Source organism: Bactrocera oleae, chromosome 5, assembly GCF_042242935.1.
Source record: "Bactrocera oleae isolate idBacOlea1 chromosome 5, idBacOlea1, whole genome shotgun sequence".
In the NCBI taxonomy this organism is placed as follows: Eukaryota; Metazoa; Arthropoda; class Insecta; order Diptera; family Tephritidae; genus Bactrocera; species Bactrocera oleae.
The window spans coordinates 56,413,682-56,431,743 of NC_091539.1; the positions used below are offsets into that span (position 1 = coordinate 56,413,682).

The 18,062-nt window shown below is 37.3% G+C and overlaps 1 protein-coding gene across 1 annotated transcript in view; it reads right to left on the minus strand.

Moving 5' to 3' along the window:
- Positions 1–708: 708 nt before the first annotated feature.
- Positions 709–18,062, minus strand: part of m (miniature) — a 55,801-nt gene continuing 38,447 nt past the window's right edge. The window contains exons 3-8 of the mRNA XM_036376186.2: positions 15,857–15,959; positions 8,322–8,475; positions 8,093–8,220; positions 6,657–6,804; positions 6,418–6,540; positions 709–2,330 (exon numbers count right to left, since the gene is read on the minus strand). Coding sequence (XP_036232079.2) covers positions 946–2,330; positions 6,418–6,540; positions 6,657–6,804; positions 8,093–8,220; positions 8,322–8,475; positions 15,857–15,931 — 2,013 coding nt within the window. The 5' untranslated portion in view covers positions 15,932–15,959 and the 3' untranslated portion in view covers positions 709–945. The remainder of the gene's footprint in view (positions 2,331–6,417; positions 6,541–6,656; positions 6,805–8,092; positions 8,221–8,321; positions 8,476–15,856; positions 15,960–18,062) is intronic.

The window sequence follows — 18,062 nt, forward strand, 5'->3', positions numbered from 1 at the left end:
ATAAATAATATAAACTGACTTAAGTATAAATTTAAATTTTCGTTTGTGTTGAACATTCATTAGTGTCGATTTATAAAAACCAAAAACAAAACAAAATGCAAAAACAAACGCAATTTTGACTTTTCAATTCACACTCTTCATTTTCGTTGCTAAAGTAAGATTTTGAATTTGAATCAAATAATAAAAATATTCCATAAAATTGTCTTAAGTTGCCGACTTGCAAAATAAGTAATAAGCTTAAATTAAAGGCGAAGATATGGAAATGAAATAATTTTAATTGAAAATCTGAAAAATGAACTTTTACAAAATCCATTTATGAACATAAATATTATGAAGTGGATAGTTTTGGCTAAAAGATAAATAAATAAATTATATGACATTAAGTTATCTAATGTTTTAAAATAATAAAAATATCAAATAAATTAAATATTTTAGTTAAATTCACTAGTAAGTAAATGCACCTAAAAGCACCGATTTTTATTTTATTTTTATTTGAAATTTCGTTAAAAACAAACACAGTGTGTGTTAGGCAATATAAAGATATAGTCACTAATGGGGCTGTATAAATATTGTTGGTATGTGTGTAAATGTTGGCTTGTGGTAGTTTAGTGATTTGCTATTGCAGTGCTGCCCGAAAATGTGCTTTAAACACATTAACTTCTTCTTCAACTACATGTGTAAAAAGAAAATAGGAAAAGTACCAATAAATAGAGCTAAAAAATTGCTATTTTATTTTGAGCTTTTGAAAAGTTCTCATTGTGTGTGTGCTTTCAGTCGTTGACACATCGATACCAGCTATTGTCATCAGCGCACACAGCGCGTACAGGAAGCTTAATTTAAATATTTTATAGAATTTTTATTGATTTTTCAAAATATAGATGTTGAAGCACACTTCATTTAACTACTTCCGCTCTACCGAACACCTCCACCCATCCACTTCCACTTCTACTGCACCGTGTCATGCGCAACCGCACTCGCAGCTGCCACAGCGCCACCGATTTGCTGTCGCTGTTGTTGCTCTTGCATGTGACGCATGCGGAAGAGACGTAAAGTCATCCATGAGGCGAAAGTACCAGGCGCCGGCATTGGCGTTTGCTTCTCGAGCGCCTCCTTTTGCAATTGATAGCGATAGAGCAGCGAGCCGGCGATTAATGCCGAAACAATGGTAGCCGAAATGACGACAATGAACAGTATGCTGAAGCCAGGCACCGGCATGCAGATGCCATAGACGACCTCTTCACTTATTTTACCCTGGAATACAGTGACCGCTTCCTGTTTGGAGTCTGGCGAGAAGGCAAGATCAGCTTCGGAGATTACATCGTAGAGACCGCTAACGCCAACATCTGCGCTACGCACCTTACGATCGGCAATCACGATCGATCGGCGACGACGGCGTGTGGATTTTTCGTGTTCGTCGTTGTCAGCGGTTTTATTTGCTTTTTGTTTCAACAATTCTTCGCTTGCATCGAGATCAATATGATCTTCGCGCGTGAGTTTTAATGCTTCCGTTTGTGGGCGATAAATTGGATGTGGTGCATCGTTATTAGTTTTGGGCTCTAGCGAACGTGGTCCGGCCATGGGCACACCCATACGTTTCTGTGCTTCAAATTGTCGTGGTCCATGCGGAAATTTACCGCTCTTTTTCAATTCCATATATTGCGCCTCATCCAATTCGGCCAACTCATCTTCGCCGAATAACGAGTCGAGATCCGAATCTTCGGGTTCTTCATGTACGGGTCGCGGCGATAGGTTAGCATTCTTTTCGTGCATATTAAATTGATCCAATATGTTAGCTATGCCACTATTAATTGACGAAAGCTGTTTACGGTTGTGTATAATGTCATCGTAGAAAATATCATGATCGCCGGTACCATCGCCACCCATAGCAACACCCGCGCCTCCACCAACGCCACCTAAACCACCGCCGCCAACACCACCTAAAGGCATACCGCCTAGCGCTGGTTGCTGTCCACCATGCAAGCCACCGTGCCCTATACTCTCTTGGCTGAGCTCATTCTGATTGCCCGGCGGATCGTTCATGAGCACATCTTTACGCTCGTTAACGCTGCCTGTGAGCTGACAATGATCCAGACAACCGTGGCGGCAGATTTCCACTTTGCATTTGATGTGTACACTCAACGCGTCGGGGAATTTAAAGGCGTGGAAGAAGGCATATGTTATGACGGTGGCACGCTCATCGGGCGCACGTGCCTTCAAAAAGCGTGAGATCATCTTCGGACGCAAAACGCAGCCAAATTCATCGGAAAGATTGATAACATGACCGGAACCATCGGAAGCGACGCACGACTTGACACGCATATCGAATTCGCCTAAACAAAGCGGTGGAGGAGAAAAATGAGACATTAGTTAAACTCAAAAGGAAGAATAGAGTATTACGTGATGGTGGAGAACTGAAGTTATTAACAGTTCTCTGTTCTCGTATAATTGTTAAGTGAAGTAAAATGTATGCTATCTTAATGTGTAGAAGAAGTAGAGAGAAAATTGATCTTAGAATAACTATTTTTGCAAGCACTTAAGTAATTTTTAAATTTGTAATGAATATTTTCTTCCCACCGGGTCAGGACTATTTTCAATACCACATATCGTAAGAGTGATTTCTAATCTTACTCCAGGTTCCTTGACTTTAAATAAAAATTAAGGATCAAAAACTTGGTTACTTGAGTTTCTCACATAAATTTTGAGGTTATCTGGAAAATGTATTGACATAGAAACTGAAGATCTTATTAACTCCAACTTTGCTATTTTACTTTTTTCCATAGGATTCTTAGTTTTCCTGGAAAGAGATAAACCGTTTTAGGAACTCAGACCTGCCTTCTCCTACCTCTTCCTGACCTTAGATCGCTTGTAAACTATTGTTCCTTAATTTTTGTTATTTTATCTACCTTTTCAAATATGTTTATAATTTTTTTTTGCTTCGAAAATTATTGACTCCAGTTTAATGGCTTTCTTAGGAATTCATAAAAAGCACAGTAATTAAAAGTCTCGCTATTATACACTAAACTGACGCTTCGAAAATTACTAGGGCACTAAGAGTATGTGGTGATGATGGGATGATTTTACAACCTAACTTAACAAAAGATATAATCACGCTCACCATGGAATGATGAACTATACCATATAAAATATTCGTAATAGACCAAAGCATAAAAGAAACAAACATATCATCGAGATAAGTTTAATTTCTAATAAAATAGAAAATACCATGAAGTTGGTAAGGAAGGTATAGGATCGAGTGGAATCGAAAAAAATATATCTATTTGCCGGGAAACCGATCATAAAATTAGAAAAAAGGCGGAATACAGAGATGACAACAATCTCCTTTCGTCCCGAAGTACCACAAGTGTAAAGAACTTTGAACTTATTTTAAGGGGACTAGTCACGGTTTACACAATTGCCACACTCATAACCGAATGTCGAAAATAAACCTTAAATGCGGTTGATATTCGTGGAAAATTTAATTTATTTTAAATATTTTTGAGAATATAATTTTCAAAGTGACGAACTTGATCAGTATTTAACGAAGATAATTACTTTTAGTGTCGAAAACAATTCGAAATTTCTTAAGAAATTTGTCGTTGCACCTGAAATTAGTTTTTTCTTACGACTTTCCAATTCTTTCACCTTAATGCTCGTGTAACGTATATCTTTTTTGCACAACAAGTCTAACGAACTCGAAAAACAAATCAAATTTCGGCATGCCGCATATCTTATCACCGGAAATTAGCATTGCCTTTAGGTTCAGCAGACAAAACACTAACTATGTAAATTTGAACTTGTCTCGTACTGCTACTGTTACTGATAACACAAACAATTATCTGTCAACATAAACTTGAGCAGCTACCAATCGCTATTTATAAGACCAATCATTGCCAGTTAGGTAAGTAACTCTTAGCTTAACCGCCAACCGGTGTAGGGTGAGATGAAGTTTGTCGTGTTGTTTATAATAAGCGTCTGCTGGGCAGAATGTTCGATATTCAATGTGAATGAATTAAGTGGTGAAAATTTGAATTATGGAGCTTTATCAACATACACGGCTTTAAAGGAATATGCTTCTAAATTGAACGGAAAGGAATTTGATGATAGAAATGATTGGTACTCGTTTCTACAAGCACAATATGGAAATAAGATATTTCCAACTGAAAATCAGAATGGAATTCTAACATCATATTTGGATTTTATACGACCGCAGTTCTCAGTTTCAGCCAGCAATGAAGTGCTTAAACCTGCTTTACCCAACGAAAATAATCTAAGCAGTTCCAACCTAGACGTTGAAAATTCACAAAATTCGTTTTCGGAATCTATGAATCTTCAACCGCAACAACTAAATCCGATTTCGGTTATAAATTTTCCACAATCACTGCTTGAAAATCCAATTACAACTGTAAATAATCAACCGCAACCACAAAATCCGTCTAATATAAATGCTTTTGCCCCACCACAATATCCAACAGCGAATATCCAGGATCCAACGTCATCTCAATTGTCTTCTACCATTAAACTTCCTCAGCCGCCACCACAAAACCCCACTGCGAACGTCCAGCCTCCACCGTTCCCGGAATTATCTTCTACCGTTAAACTTCCTCAGCCGCCACCACAAAAACCAACTGCGAACGTCCAGCCTCCACCGTTCCCGGAATTATATTCAACCATTAAATTTCCTCAACCGCCACCACAAAACCCCACTGCGAACGTCCAGCCTCCACCGTCCCCGGAATTATCTTCTACCGTTAAACTTCCTCAGCCGCCACCACAAAACCCCACTGCGAACGTCCAGCCTCCACCGTCCCCGGAATTATCTTCTACCGTTAAACTTCCTCAGCCGCCACCACAAAAACCCACTGCGAACGTCCAGCCTCCACCATTCCCGGAATTATATTCAACCATTAAATTTCCTCAACCGCCACCACAAAACCCCACAGCGAACGTCCAGCCTCCACCGTCCCCGGAATTATCTTCTACCGTTAAACTTCCTCAGCCGCCACCACAAAAACCAACTGCGAACGTCCAGCCTCCACCGTTCCCGGAATTATATTCAACCATTAAATTTCCTCAACCGCCACCACAAAACCCCACTGCGAACGTCCAGCCTCCACCTTCCCCGGAATTATCTTCTACCGTTAAACTTCCTCAGCCGCCACCACAAAAACCCACTGCGAACGTCCAGCCTCCACCATTCCCGGAATTATCTTCAGCCATTAAATTTCCTCGGCCGCCACCACAAAACCTCACTGCAAACCTCCAGTATCGACCGGCCCCAGAATTATCTTCCACGATTAAATTTCCTCAACCACCTCGACAAATTCCAACAACGAATGTCCAGCTTCCATCCTCCCTTCAATTATCGCCTACTGTAAAACTGCCTCAGCCATCACTGTCGCAAAATCTGTCTACGAGCATACAGCTTCCAGCATCACCAACACCACAGTTATCCTCCACTGTACCATTTTCTCAGCCGCCAAAAACTCAGAGTAACACTGTAAATCGTCCGGTACCTCCAACAAGCGTTGGACAAAACCGTCCAAGGCCACCGGTTTACGGAAGCCAGGGGCAGGGATTTCAGTTCCTATTATACTGACGTTGTTGGCCCTCCAGATTTCCCGTTTAGGAAATAAAAAAAATATTTAATTTTTTTGGTTTACTTTTTATCTTTTCACTCAAAGGAATTATTCTGTTAAAATTTTGCTCTTGAAGTTTTCTTAATCATGCTGTTTAGTGACAAAATTATTTGATCTAAGCTATTCCTTAATTTAATTTAATTTGAAATGTCAATATCCAATTGTAGAAATATAATATTTATACTCTTCTTGTCTGAAACTTGATCCACATTTAACTCTCTTTCACTTCTAACATAAACATCTTAATACCTGGGTTATTTGCAGAAAACCACATAAAAGTACCGTGAAATTCACTCATTAATTATAGACAGCTCGGGGCGCCACTAACTTTGAAGTGGCAAATCCAAGTTTTTTAAAGCAGTGACTAAAGAAAAACATGTTAATAAGAAGATAACAGTGTAAACGAAATACGATCTTCATATTGTGGTTGCCGATGACGCGTTTAACACACGGTGGTCCATCTGAATGGAAATGGAATGGAAGAAGACACGAAACCCTATATTGCGTGATTCAAAAGAACAAATATTTGAAAACTTGTTGTAAGTGGGTACAGAAATGTACCATAGTGATTCACAAGATCACTTATATTTCTCACAAGTTTGAAAAAATACTTTTATATTTTTACATTTTTGTGCACAACTGTTACCCGTATCGCTTATCTCAATAATGTTTGATTAAAATGTTTGAGCTTTCGACCTACCCTGTATAAATATATTGGCATAGATGCGCAACTCATAACTCCCATAACTTACAAATTCAATATGCTTGTATAACTACTTACCGCGATAATCATTGATGGCAACCACAAGTGTAAGTGTAGAACCTAACGGCACAATACCGCTCACTGGCGGCGCCCACGGACCTTTACCATGCTGTATCTCCATCCAACAGTCAACATTATCGCCTATACGAAATAGATAGAAGTTGAATAAATGAAAAGTCGTGCAATAGCTTCTTATAACACTAAACATACTTTAGCTTTTAAAGAAAAAAAAAAGAAATCAATTCATTTCAACTCACCGCGGAAGTCCAATTGTATTACATCCAAATCGGCTATGACCATTGGTGGTTTCGATGCGGTCTTCTCGTAGTCATTGAACCATTCACAGCGTAAACGTTTCGCTTCATCCCAAACTTCCAGTAAATCCTTGTCATATTGCACAACCACCTGTTATTGAACAAGTAAATATGTTGTTGCAGTTGAGAAATTAAACAAATTCGAATTCGATTTTAGTATGGCCTTGTTTAGGAAAATACTTCATTTACAATTTTTGATAGTATTCGCTAGCTATTCAGAATTAAGTGTTAGCAACAAATATTTTCTTCTTCTTCCTTTTCAATTGCTAAGTGATACTGGCTAGATGGATGGAGTGTTTCCAGATATTATTCGCTTTTGAAAACCGCTATAAACCTTCATAAACCAAACAGTCACATTTATTACTACCTTTATGAGAAGCTTAGTTATGGGAGTCTTCTAATAACGATAATCTGGGAAAGGACTATTCGAACTCAGTCCATTGTTAAGGTGAGTTTAAATAAGTAGAGCTTTCTTGCAGATGGTCTAATAACTAGGGTTGTGAACTGGAACCTAGAAAGTTAATATTATCTCTATTAAAAATTGGTCAAAATTTACATCAAACGTTTTAAAGACGTAGTTAAGTTTTTTGGTAAAATCAATCTACTATTTGCTTATAATAGTTCAGAGAAAATCAATTTTGTCAAATTTCTAAAAAAGAAGGGCACCACAGAAAACGATGTATCTTTGTCAGGGGCGTAGAGAGAAAACTGAGACCCGGAGACTATCGCATATGCAAGCTCCCTGATGCATCAATATGTTGCTGGGATGAAAGTCCTTGAGCGAATACAAATATATATCGATACAGGTTAAGTAGTGTCGACTATAGAGAGAATCTAGTGTACAAGTGAAGAGTCACAACGGCGTGAGTGATCAAAGTTCCTTTATATGAAGATAGACCGAGTTATGTTCTGGCGGTGAATTGGACTGGCTCCACTCTTCAAACGTCCTCAATCTCTGATTTTCTCAGTCATTGTGGTATCAACTAATGCGAGGAGAACAAGAGAGAGTCCGTTTTTGAGTTCAAAAGGTTAAGTGCAGAGGGACTTAGCGGCACTAGGTTGGTTTCTTTCGGAGTAATCTTACGAAACGAATAAAAAAAGTAGAGCTCGTTCATATTCCCTCGAGTCGAGAACAAGTAAAAAACTTTATAAAACATATAGGAAGAACTTGGTTGCCAACCGTCGTGCGGTATAACTAACATTCGCTAATTGTATAATGGAAAAAACTTTGCCTAAATTTAAAATTTGTATCAAATTCCCTCGAGAGCTATATAATGAATCAAGGTTTTAATATGATTGCATTATGTCTTCACTTGTCATTTTGTATTTTTTATGTGGTTATTTTTTTTCAATCCACCTTTTTCGTAACCGCAACTCACCGTGTTCTCATAAAATTGTCCATGTAAGTCTGGCTTCGTGCCGCAGCGTGAGTATGATATCCGAAATGAGAAGAACGTTTTGCCCGTCGACGGCGGCACATAAACGCAACGCGGGTCGCTGTGTTGTCCTGTGGCGAATATAATTAATGGATGTCAGTTAATAATTAAAAAATAAAAAAATTACAAGGTATTACAAGCAAAAAATAAAAAACAAAAATTAAATGAGTACCTTTTGAGCTGACGATGCCCTCGAATGGATGAGAAAATGTCAAATGTACATCCATATGATCCTTACCGCACATCACTTCTAAAGAGACTATGTTTGGCATTCCCTCCGGCCGTTCCATGGGCCACAATTCATTACCAGCTAAGACTAAACTAAACTGAAAGGAGATGGCGAACAAAAAAAAATAATATTAAATGTAAGACATCAAAGCAGGTGTACGTAAATAAATAGGCGGTTGTTGATAGGAGGGTAAGTAACATCATTTAAATATATGTTAATGCTGCAAAAAAAATCACAAAAGCAACAACAGCAAAAAATATGTTTGTATAATTTTAATTAATATTATTCGCACGACTGCCGGCGCGGTAAGCCAAGACACACACATACATAGCCATATGTGTGTATGACACGCGCAGAGTTGCCTCGGGAATACTCAACCCACTGGCATTCCAGCATACCAACATTCAGGCATTTAGACGCGCCCGCATTGTCTTTGTGTCAGCTTAAGTTCGCGCTGTATTCGCCGCGGTTGGCGGCGCGTCGGACGGCCACGCGGGTTGCCGCGCCTGGGCCGCCAGAGTGCCGCGCCGCGCATGAATGAGTGTTAACTGACTGCCGTGCGAGTGAATGAATGAATTAGTGAGTAAGTGAGTGAGCCAGTGTGTATGTGTGAGTGCGCGTGCGATTCTTAGTGAATGTGGCAACTGTGTCTTGACCCAATTTCGCGTGCTACCTACCGCTTGCAACGCGCTCAATGCAACATTTTTGCTGCCTGATTATAAATTAAAATAATATTATGCGCGTGTAAAAGTACACGTTTGCAAAGCAGCAAAAAAAAAAAAGAAAATCTGCAAGCAAATAAATGAGAAAAATCTTGGACAGGAAAATGGGGGAAAATGGTTTGGAAAAAAGTTACTCGGTTTTTTCTTCGCTTGTATGCAGTTCGCTCTTAGCAGCTTCTTGACTTACTTCTGAGTTTCTACTGCTTCTGTTTTTTTTTGCGCGCGCACTAACAACTCGCTACTTACTACTCGTCTACTACTCGTCGCTCTTCAATACACCTTGATACACTTTGGCATGAGGCTGACTGCATGCCGCATAGAGTATGTGCTTGTTTAATTCATTTATAATTGCAAATGCAATTTTCATGTCAGATAGTCCAAAAGATCGCAGATAACCTCTGCAATGTCGGCTTGGCACTCGTACTTTGTATTGCCGCTCACAGATTATAAATATTTTACAGTCTACTATTTTTGCAATTTTAAGTGGCAGCAGCAGTGTGAAGAGTGATTTCAATTAGTCGATGGGTTGCTAGAAATCATAGTCTAATTTTTACTGTAAACTCTTTTCTTTGAATCAAATTCTTGGAATTGTTCAAGCAGTAGCAAAGAAGAAAAAAATCTAGCTTTCCAAATTAGAAATTTTTTATCTCTTTTAAAATAGTCCAAACTTTGGATTCCTATCTTTGAGCAGACAGTAACGCTGGAATACAGTTTCTACTAAATTTGGGTTTCTAACCTATGTACCTACTAAAAAGACAATTTCGAGATGTGTCTAGCTCAGTTTTGAAAAAGTATTAAGAGATACATTCAAAGCTATCTCGGAAAATATTTTGACACCCTTCAAATCTTATCTTAAGGTATTAAATCAACTCTTACTGCTCCATTCTTCTGGGATAGCGACTGTTCACATGCCTAAAACACTAACCAAGGCACTCTGGTTTTCATCGTGAAGTCATCGAGCCTAATGCAAGTCGTCCATCCATCTTTGTTAATCGATAATAACATCGAAAAGGTTAAAGAAACAATGCATGAAAATCATCGTGTTGACATCAGGGAAATAGCAGGGAATTTCAACAACTCTTGTGTATCGACTCAACACATTTTGGTTAATGTTTTGCATATAAAGCGAGGCAATGATAGATTGGTACTAAAATATCCGAATCTTTTGCAAAAATGCGGTCGGGTAGAGAAGAGATGCTTGACAACGTAGCTGAGAACCCAACATTTATCAAACGCATAATTACTGCTGACGAGACATCTGTTTATGAATATCGAAAAAAAACAAAATTCGCAGAATGCACGGAAATCCATCCTAGCCGAGGCTTATAGCAAGTTAAACGTTGCCATGCTCGTACTTTCCAAAAAGCGCCTATTTTGAAAGCTATAAAAAAAGTTTCTATTAAAATACTTGAAAATTTAGTTTTTTAAGTCTGATTGTATATATAATACGCAATTTGATTAACTTAAAGTCGAAGGAAACAGGTCGTCATATTTATATGACAAGATTACATGAACTTGGCATCTACCCAATGAACTGTGTCCATCTCGAACTTCCAAGTTAAATCATATTTATATTCAGCACAGGACTGTCCTCATTTCTTGGTATTTATTTTATGCTGCTACAGCAACTACAACAATATCATCAACTTTTATAAGAGAAAGAAAAACCAATACGTAAAAGGAAATTTACACATATTTTCCTTCGGCCAAAATGTTCATTGCCTAAAAGTAAAGATTATGTTAATATTTCAATATTTCATATGTACATATGTTTAACTTAGACAAATATCTAGAAGTACATCATACATATGCAGAATATTTGCTGAAAAATAAAGAGCTTGTATTTGTAAACATAAGTATTGAATAACATCAATTAATAGTATGTATGTAGCAATTACAAATTGCTCATTTGTGCTTGTTGAAGATTGTTGAAGATTGTAAGCCTGAAATATTTATTATTTGTCAGTCATTATAATATTAAGAATTGCCTAATAAATGGTTGACAATTATTCTACAATTGCACTTTCAATTTTAATTGGCCTAGTAAAAAGACATCCATTATTTACCATGAAATATTGTAGATTTAGTAATCTACGAGATGTGTTCAAAGGAAAAGATGAGTTTTGAATTTTTTTTAAAAGTACTTATTTATTCACCAATATCTATTTTGTCTCCTTGAAAGTAATACCCATCGGATATAATACACCTGTGCCAACGCTTTTTCCAATCCTCGAAGCACTTCTGAGATGCGCTTTTCGGTGTGGCCATCAGCTCTTTCTTTGATTCTAACTTGATCGCATCAGTTGTGGCAAAACGCTTTCCTTTCATAGATTTCTTCAGTTTCGGGAATAGGAAAAAGTAGCAGGAAGCCAAATCTGGTGAATACGGTGGTTGATTCATGATTACGGTTTTGTTTTTGGCCAAAATCACGAATAAGCATTGATGTGTGGGATGGTGCATTATTGTGATGCAAAACAGAATAAACTTATATCGTATATCGCGCTTTGGCATTAGAAAGACTATATTTTGTACCAAAAAAAAACTTATCAGACAGTTTGAGCACGGCTGATCAGGAAGCTGAAAACGTGAATGTTTCAATAGTCCTGATAATGTTGTAATGTATGTAAATGCCAATCACGCGCAATTTTGGTTTCGTCGATTACTTTCGGATACTTTTATATCTAATTTTCGAAAATATCGCTATAATAATAGAAATCGTAGAGTCCGACTCTACTGTATGCCCTATGTCGATTGCCCAGGAGCTAAACTTAAATGGGATTTCGTTTTAGTAGATCTATTGTTATAGTACGATAAAAACAAATACTATTGCTGATTATCATCTAAGAACTGCGCCTAAAATACCTATTTATTGATTGTACTAGCATACGATGAGACTAGCCTATTTTATTTAACGGGTATTATTTTTTTAGACCTGTGGATTTCGATGAGGCAATATTTTTTTTCGCAGCTGTCAATGTTATATGATTTAATTCAGTTTGATTTGTCATTTCATAATAAATAGACTTACTGTGGAACAATGTTTGCAAATCGTGCAAATTTATTACCAAAATAATGGTTTAAAAAAAAGAAAATTTTGATCAGCGATGAAGCTCACTTTTGGTTGAATTGGTACGTTAATGAACCAAATCGGAGTGATGATTCACTGTTTAGTGTGCTTTATGGGTAGAGGGAATCATTGGTTCGTCTTGTTTTTTTTTGTTTTTAATAAAGCCGCCCACAAGTGGTTGAAAATGGGTCCCTCGGCTGGAGTTTATTCGACTCAGCCACAGCGGCGGTCACTCGATCGAATGCAAACATTTATCTTTATAATAAAGCTAAGTTCTTGCCAATACATAAAATTATAAAAGTTTTATTTCTTCTTGAAAGCCACAACTTCAGTTGTCTCTTAATTAAATAAGCAACGTTTAGACAACTTCTCTGAAGGTAGTAGAATTCTTCGTTTAAAACAAATCTGATAAGAATATGATCATTTATTCTTGATATTTAGACTATAGCCATAATCGTATCTAGACAACCTGGATGAGAAGATTAGCGCATTTAGCGAGTCGACAAAGGGTATTCTTAAAATGAGCATAAGTTAATTGCTCTAAACAAATGTTTTCTATTTCAAACAAGAAAAAATTTAAAAATTCAACTTTCGTTATAGAATTTTTAGAGTTGCCATACACTCGCAATTACCTCTTTATATCTTTATATTATTTCGTGCCTCTCATTAAGGCAGCCGATTTTGATTTAATTATATAAATTTGCTGTCAAATTAAATTCCTTTTGAAGAATCCAACAACTTTTGAAAGGAAGAACCACAAACAAATAAGCAAACCAAGCAAAATGTGCATAATAGCTGAGGATATTTTGCCATCTGCGGTACTCCACGTTTTGCCTTTCGCCTTTCGTTGCTGCACCGCGCACTGTCGTCGCCATACACGAGCACACACGCAGCCGCAATAAATCCACATATGGCAAATGGTATGCGGACAACACAACAGGCAACAGCTGCTGCAACATGCATATGCGCACAACAACAATCGCCACAAAAACAAACAACAACAAGTTGCAGCACAAAATAGCACAAAAAGTAGCAAAGCGTCGTCGAGCGAGAGAGCGCGAATGAGCAACTAAATAATGAAATTGCCAAATTAACATACCCGACACACTTGCCTTGGCCACTTTGCATGTTGGCCAATTTCATGTCAACTTAAATGTTGGCAGCCGGAAATACTGGATGTGTAGCAGCACGCATACCAGCACCTACGTGCATTCATTTCCATATAAGCAGGGGAGAGTGGAGTGCGGAGACATTGCTCATAGGCAGCCGAAGCAACCAAGCAGCCAATGTGGCAAGCATTTAGTCGGCCTGTGTGCGTAAGGCTGTGGCTGTCACATGCGCCGCCAGTCTCAATTCCTGTCGCACTGTGCTTACAATTCACCAGCAACCGCATAGACAACAACAGCAATAAAATCAGACGCAAACACACACACACACGCACACATGTGGCAGCTAGTGGTGGCGGCAATCAGTAGCAGTGGCAGCGCCGGTGAGCGGTGGCTGAATTAAGCCAATCATTTGCTGGATTTTCAACAGCCTTAGCTTAATTGAACTTGAAGAGTGGCCGGAGTTGCATGCAACTGGCTGGCGACTTTCGCAACGGCAACTTTTTAGTTGTGCGCCTTGGCGTGTATCTATGTGTGTGCTTTTGTAGTAAAAGTAGCAATAGCTCGTGATTATGTTGTGTTGTTGCCATATTTTTGCAGACTTTATTTATACCACTACAAGAATTCTGCATATATATATATATATATTATATCGACATGCATATAGGCATATCACTCGATGGCGTGTGTTTGTGTTGTTGTCACGCTGTGCCTGTTTGTTTGCGGAATTCCACCAGAACTTATTACCATAAAATTGTTGCGCGAAGACTAAGTGGAGCCAGCATGTCTGCCAATTAGTTGTGCTGCACTTTTTTCCTGTTCCTTTCCGGCTGTTTCTCAAGCTCAAGTTTGCGTTCTTACGAGACTCGTATATATGTTTTTATGTGACTACGCATAAAAAAAGCAAAAAACGCTCTATATTACAACATTACAATTCAAATTGCTTAATAACGGTTCACTTCAAACAAAATTATCGAGTTGACTTGCTGTTTTTGTTTTTTTTTGCTAATTTATTGAAAATATAAAGCAATGGAAGAGATAAGAGCCGCATTTTATCAGGAAGTGCTTGTTAGAAGTTAAAGGAAGTAGTACAGCTATGTAAGTGGATACGTTAGAAAGATTTATTCATAAGTAAGATTATAATTAAACACCATATAGTCTTGTTAAGCACATGGAAAATGAAAGAAAAATACGCTTAACTTCATTGATTATCACAATTAAAAGATAAAGAAATATGAAACGGAACAGGTGTTTAAGCTGCTTAGGTACTGCAGCTCTGGATTAGTATTAAAACCGTATACATATTCAAGTCGGCACCGTAACGTAGATATTAAGAATATGAGTGAGTGCATGTAGCCATTAGCTGATTAAAAAATGCTTTAGAGGAAAACATTTTTGTTACTTAGCTGTAACTACTGGGTATGCTTCAATTGAGAGCACTTTGTTAAGATTACATGTGAAATGGAAAACTACGTTAGTTAGTCAAGACCATTCGAAATTGTTGTAAACTTTATCTGGAACGATCTCGAAAAACACTTGAAAATTTTTATTGTGAAATATAAAAAGAGTACATATTAAAATGCTTGGAAAATAGGCATAACTTATGTTATTAATCCCTGCCATATAAATAATTATATAATGAATAATAATTTGTATAATATTAAGTTTGAACTAGATCAAATATGCAAATACTTTTTCATGACAAAGTCACTTGCGAAAATAACTTACGGATGTGTTACCTACTCGGTAGTTGGCATAAACCAAATATCTACATATGTTATAATTGTAGTTTTTGCACAAAGATATATAATTTTGCAGAGCCCTTTCTTCAGCAACAATTTTGAAGTGCTTTAACAAAAACTTTTCATTATAAAATTTTTTAAAATGCCCCTCACAAATAAAAAAGTTTCCATACAAGAACTTGATTTTGATCGGTTAGTTTGTATGGCAGCCATATGCTTTAGTGTTGCGATCTGAACAATTTCTTCGGAGATTGTGCCGTTGCCTTAGATTATAATAAATGCCAAATTTTATGAAGATATCTTGTCAAATAAAGAAGTTTTCCATACGAGGATTGAATTTTGATTGGTCAGTTTGTATGGCAGCTATATGTTATAGTGGTCCAATGTCGGTGGTTCCGACAATTGCACAGCTTTTTGAAGATAAAAAGACGTGCGGAAAATTGCAGATCGATACATCAAAAATGGAAGGACTATTTTACGTATATACGGACAGACAGACAAACGGACGAACGTACGGATGACTAAACCGACTCAGCTCGTCACGCTGATCATATACATACATACATACTTGTATATATATGTATATGTATATATTTTTAATGGTTCTCCTACGTGCCCTTCTTGTGGCAAATTTAATATTCCTTGTTCAGAGTATAAACTGCCAACCAACTCATTCGCAATTTCCATTACTGAGCTTAACAAATGTGAACGCATCATTATATTTAGTAGAAAAACTTGATTTATAAAAAAAAAATGACTATAAGAAATAATAACGGTAATATGTACATATATAGTATAATAAATGAAATGTACATTTTTATGAGATATTTACTTTACTCACCATTAAATGTAATATAAATATATGACTAAATCTAAGGTCCCACAATCGTGTAGGACCTTTTTGAGGGCTCCACATTTTGGAGCTGTGCGCAATGTCAATGAATCTGAAAATGAGAAGAAGGAAGATGATTTAGTATAAAAACTCGTCAACAGAAGCCTCTTCAAGAAGTCTTTTTAAATCATATTTATGTGTATGCATATATTATAGTACAAGTATATCATATATATATTATTAATTTTCAACAACGACTTTTGCCTTTATGTATTGTACATATTTACATATTTGTACACTAAAATATGTCTAACTTATAAGAAAAAACTTCAAAAAGGTCTATTTTTGGTTAAAGAAATAAATATTCACATAATTTATATGATTCTTAACCGATTAAAAGATTGTTAGAAAGTTTGCTCTGATTTTTACACTTAATTGTGTTTACATAAATTTCTCTCATATTGCTAGAGCTTTCTACTAAAACAATTCATCGTTGAAATTACTTGGTGTGTTCTTCTGCATTTTCTGGATGGCAATTTTAGGCTTCCGTTATTTTCTTCATCTTACGACTTGTCTGTATGTTTAAGCATACTTCTTAGAAGCCAAAGACTTGTTATTGTCAATCCATCTATCCATCTGTTTTGAGCTAGTTGTTCTAATTCAAGTTAAGTTCTCTCCTAATTGTTCCTTACATTCTGCAAGCTTTAACGAATTTAATAAGAAATATCTGACCTTATCCAACTCATTAGCTCGTTCCATGCCCAGCTTGTCGCTGTGATAATGACGCGGTCGTCAGTGAGCCTAATACCATACTACATTATTTAACAAACATTAATGTTATTACTGTAGTATCCGTATGATAATTATTCAGTAGGGCCATATCTTCCTTTTCTGCCCTCAGTATTCTCTCTTCGAAAATACCGAGTTTGATAAACGAAAACGACAGATACGATGATTTACGCCTACGCTTATGACCCCTGATTATTTTATCTCCAGTCACGTCTTGAAAAAAACTCCATAAAGCATCTATTGACTATTCAGCCTTGGGAAAGAGAGCGATCAAATGCCTTCTAGCTTCCACATTCTAACTCCTTTCATTAAATTAACACTGTATATATGGGCTTGAAATTTTCGTGTACAGCTTTGGGATTTGGCGTTGAGATGCACACTTTAAGGCAAACTTTTCAAATTATCATATACAACAGATTACTGTTGTCTATTTCCAAGTGAGAGATCTCGGAAAGAGCACGCTTCAGCAGTTGTATTGTTTATTCGCCAAGGCTATTAGGCACTTACTCTGCAAACATCTGAATTTCCTGCTTCCTTATAAATTCGGCTTGACTTACCTTACGGCAATTATGAAATATTTGAGCTTGACTATATCTACACTTGCTCCGAAAAATTACAGAAATGCACTTGACGTTGCATGTTAACACACAAACACACTCGTAGACTTGCAATTATTTAGTCGCATTTATGCAAGTGGCTTTAAGATGCGACTATTATACTGCTAATTTGCCAAACTGACAGCGGAGTAAGTTGCCGGCAGCAGGCAGCAGGCAGAGAATTCTCATTGAGTTTAATGAGTGCATACTTGAGAGCGCTCACTCCTGGCGAAGACCGTTCTTGCCCCCCTCGCGTTGACTTTTCATTGTTGCAGTATTCACCTACTAACCAGCACAGCTACTTAAAGCAACAACAAAATAGTGTTTTTGTACAACAACACGGCATACTTGAAATTGCAACGAATTTTAATGATCTTAACCCACTTTGACGTAAAGTGAGGCAAAGTGAATGAGAAGTTAAGTTAAATAGGAGTTGCTGTTGTTGTTGTTGTAGCAACAGTGGCAGCCAAACAGTTGGGGTTACCAACTAGTGATTATGCGAATGCGAGCAGACGTGTGCAGTGTGACGAAACAACAGTGGCGACTGAGCGGGAGTGAGGCTTAATTTTAGTGTGCTTATGTGTGGGTGTGCTTGTGAGTTGGGCGCACATGCGACATGCCACATTCACTAGGCAAATGAATATGTTAAATTTGATATACAATTTAAAGCGATGCACTTAAATTTTCCACAGCTATAAGCGCATATAAGCGCATGTCACACACACTCACATACATATTCACATTACAGTTAAATACGCTGCACTGCAGTTGAACGTTGCGGAGTAATACAGCTAAATAGCTTGTTGTTGCATGCCACTATTGCCAGCAGC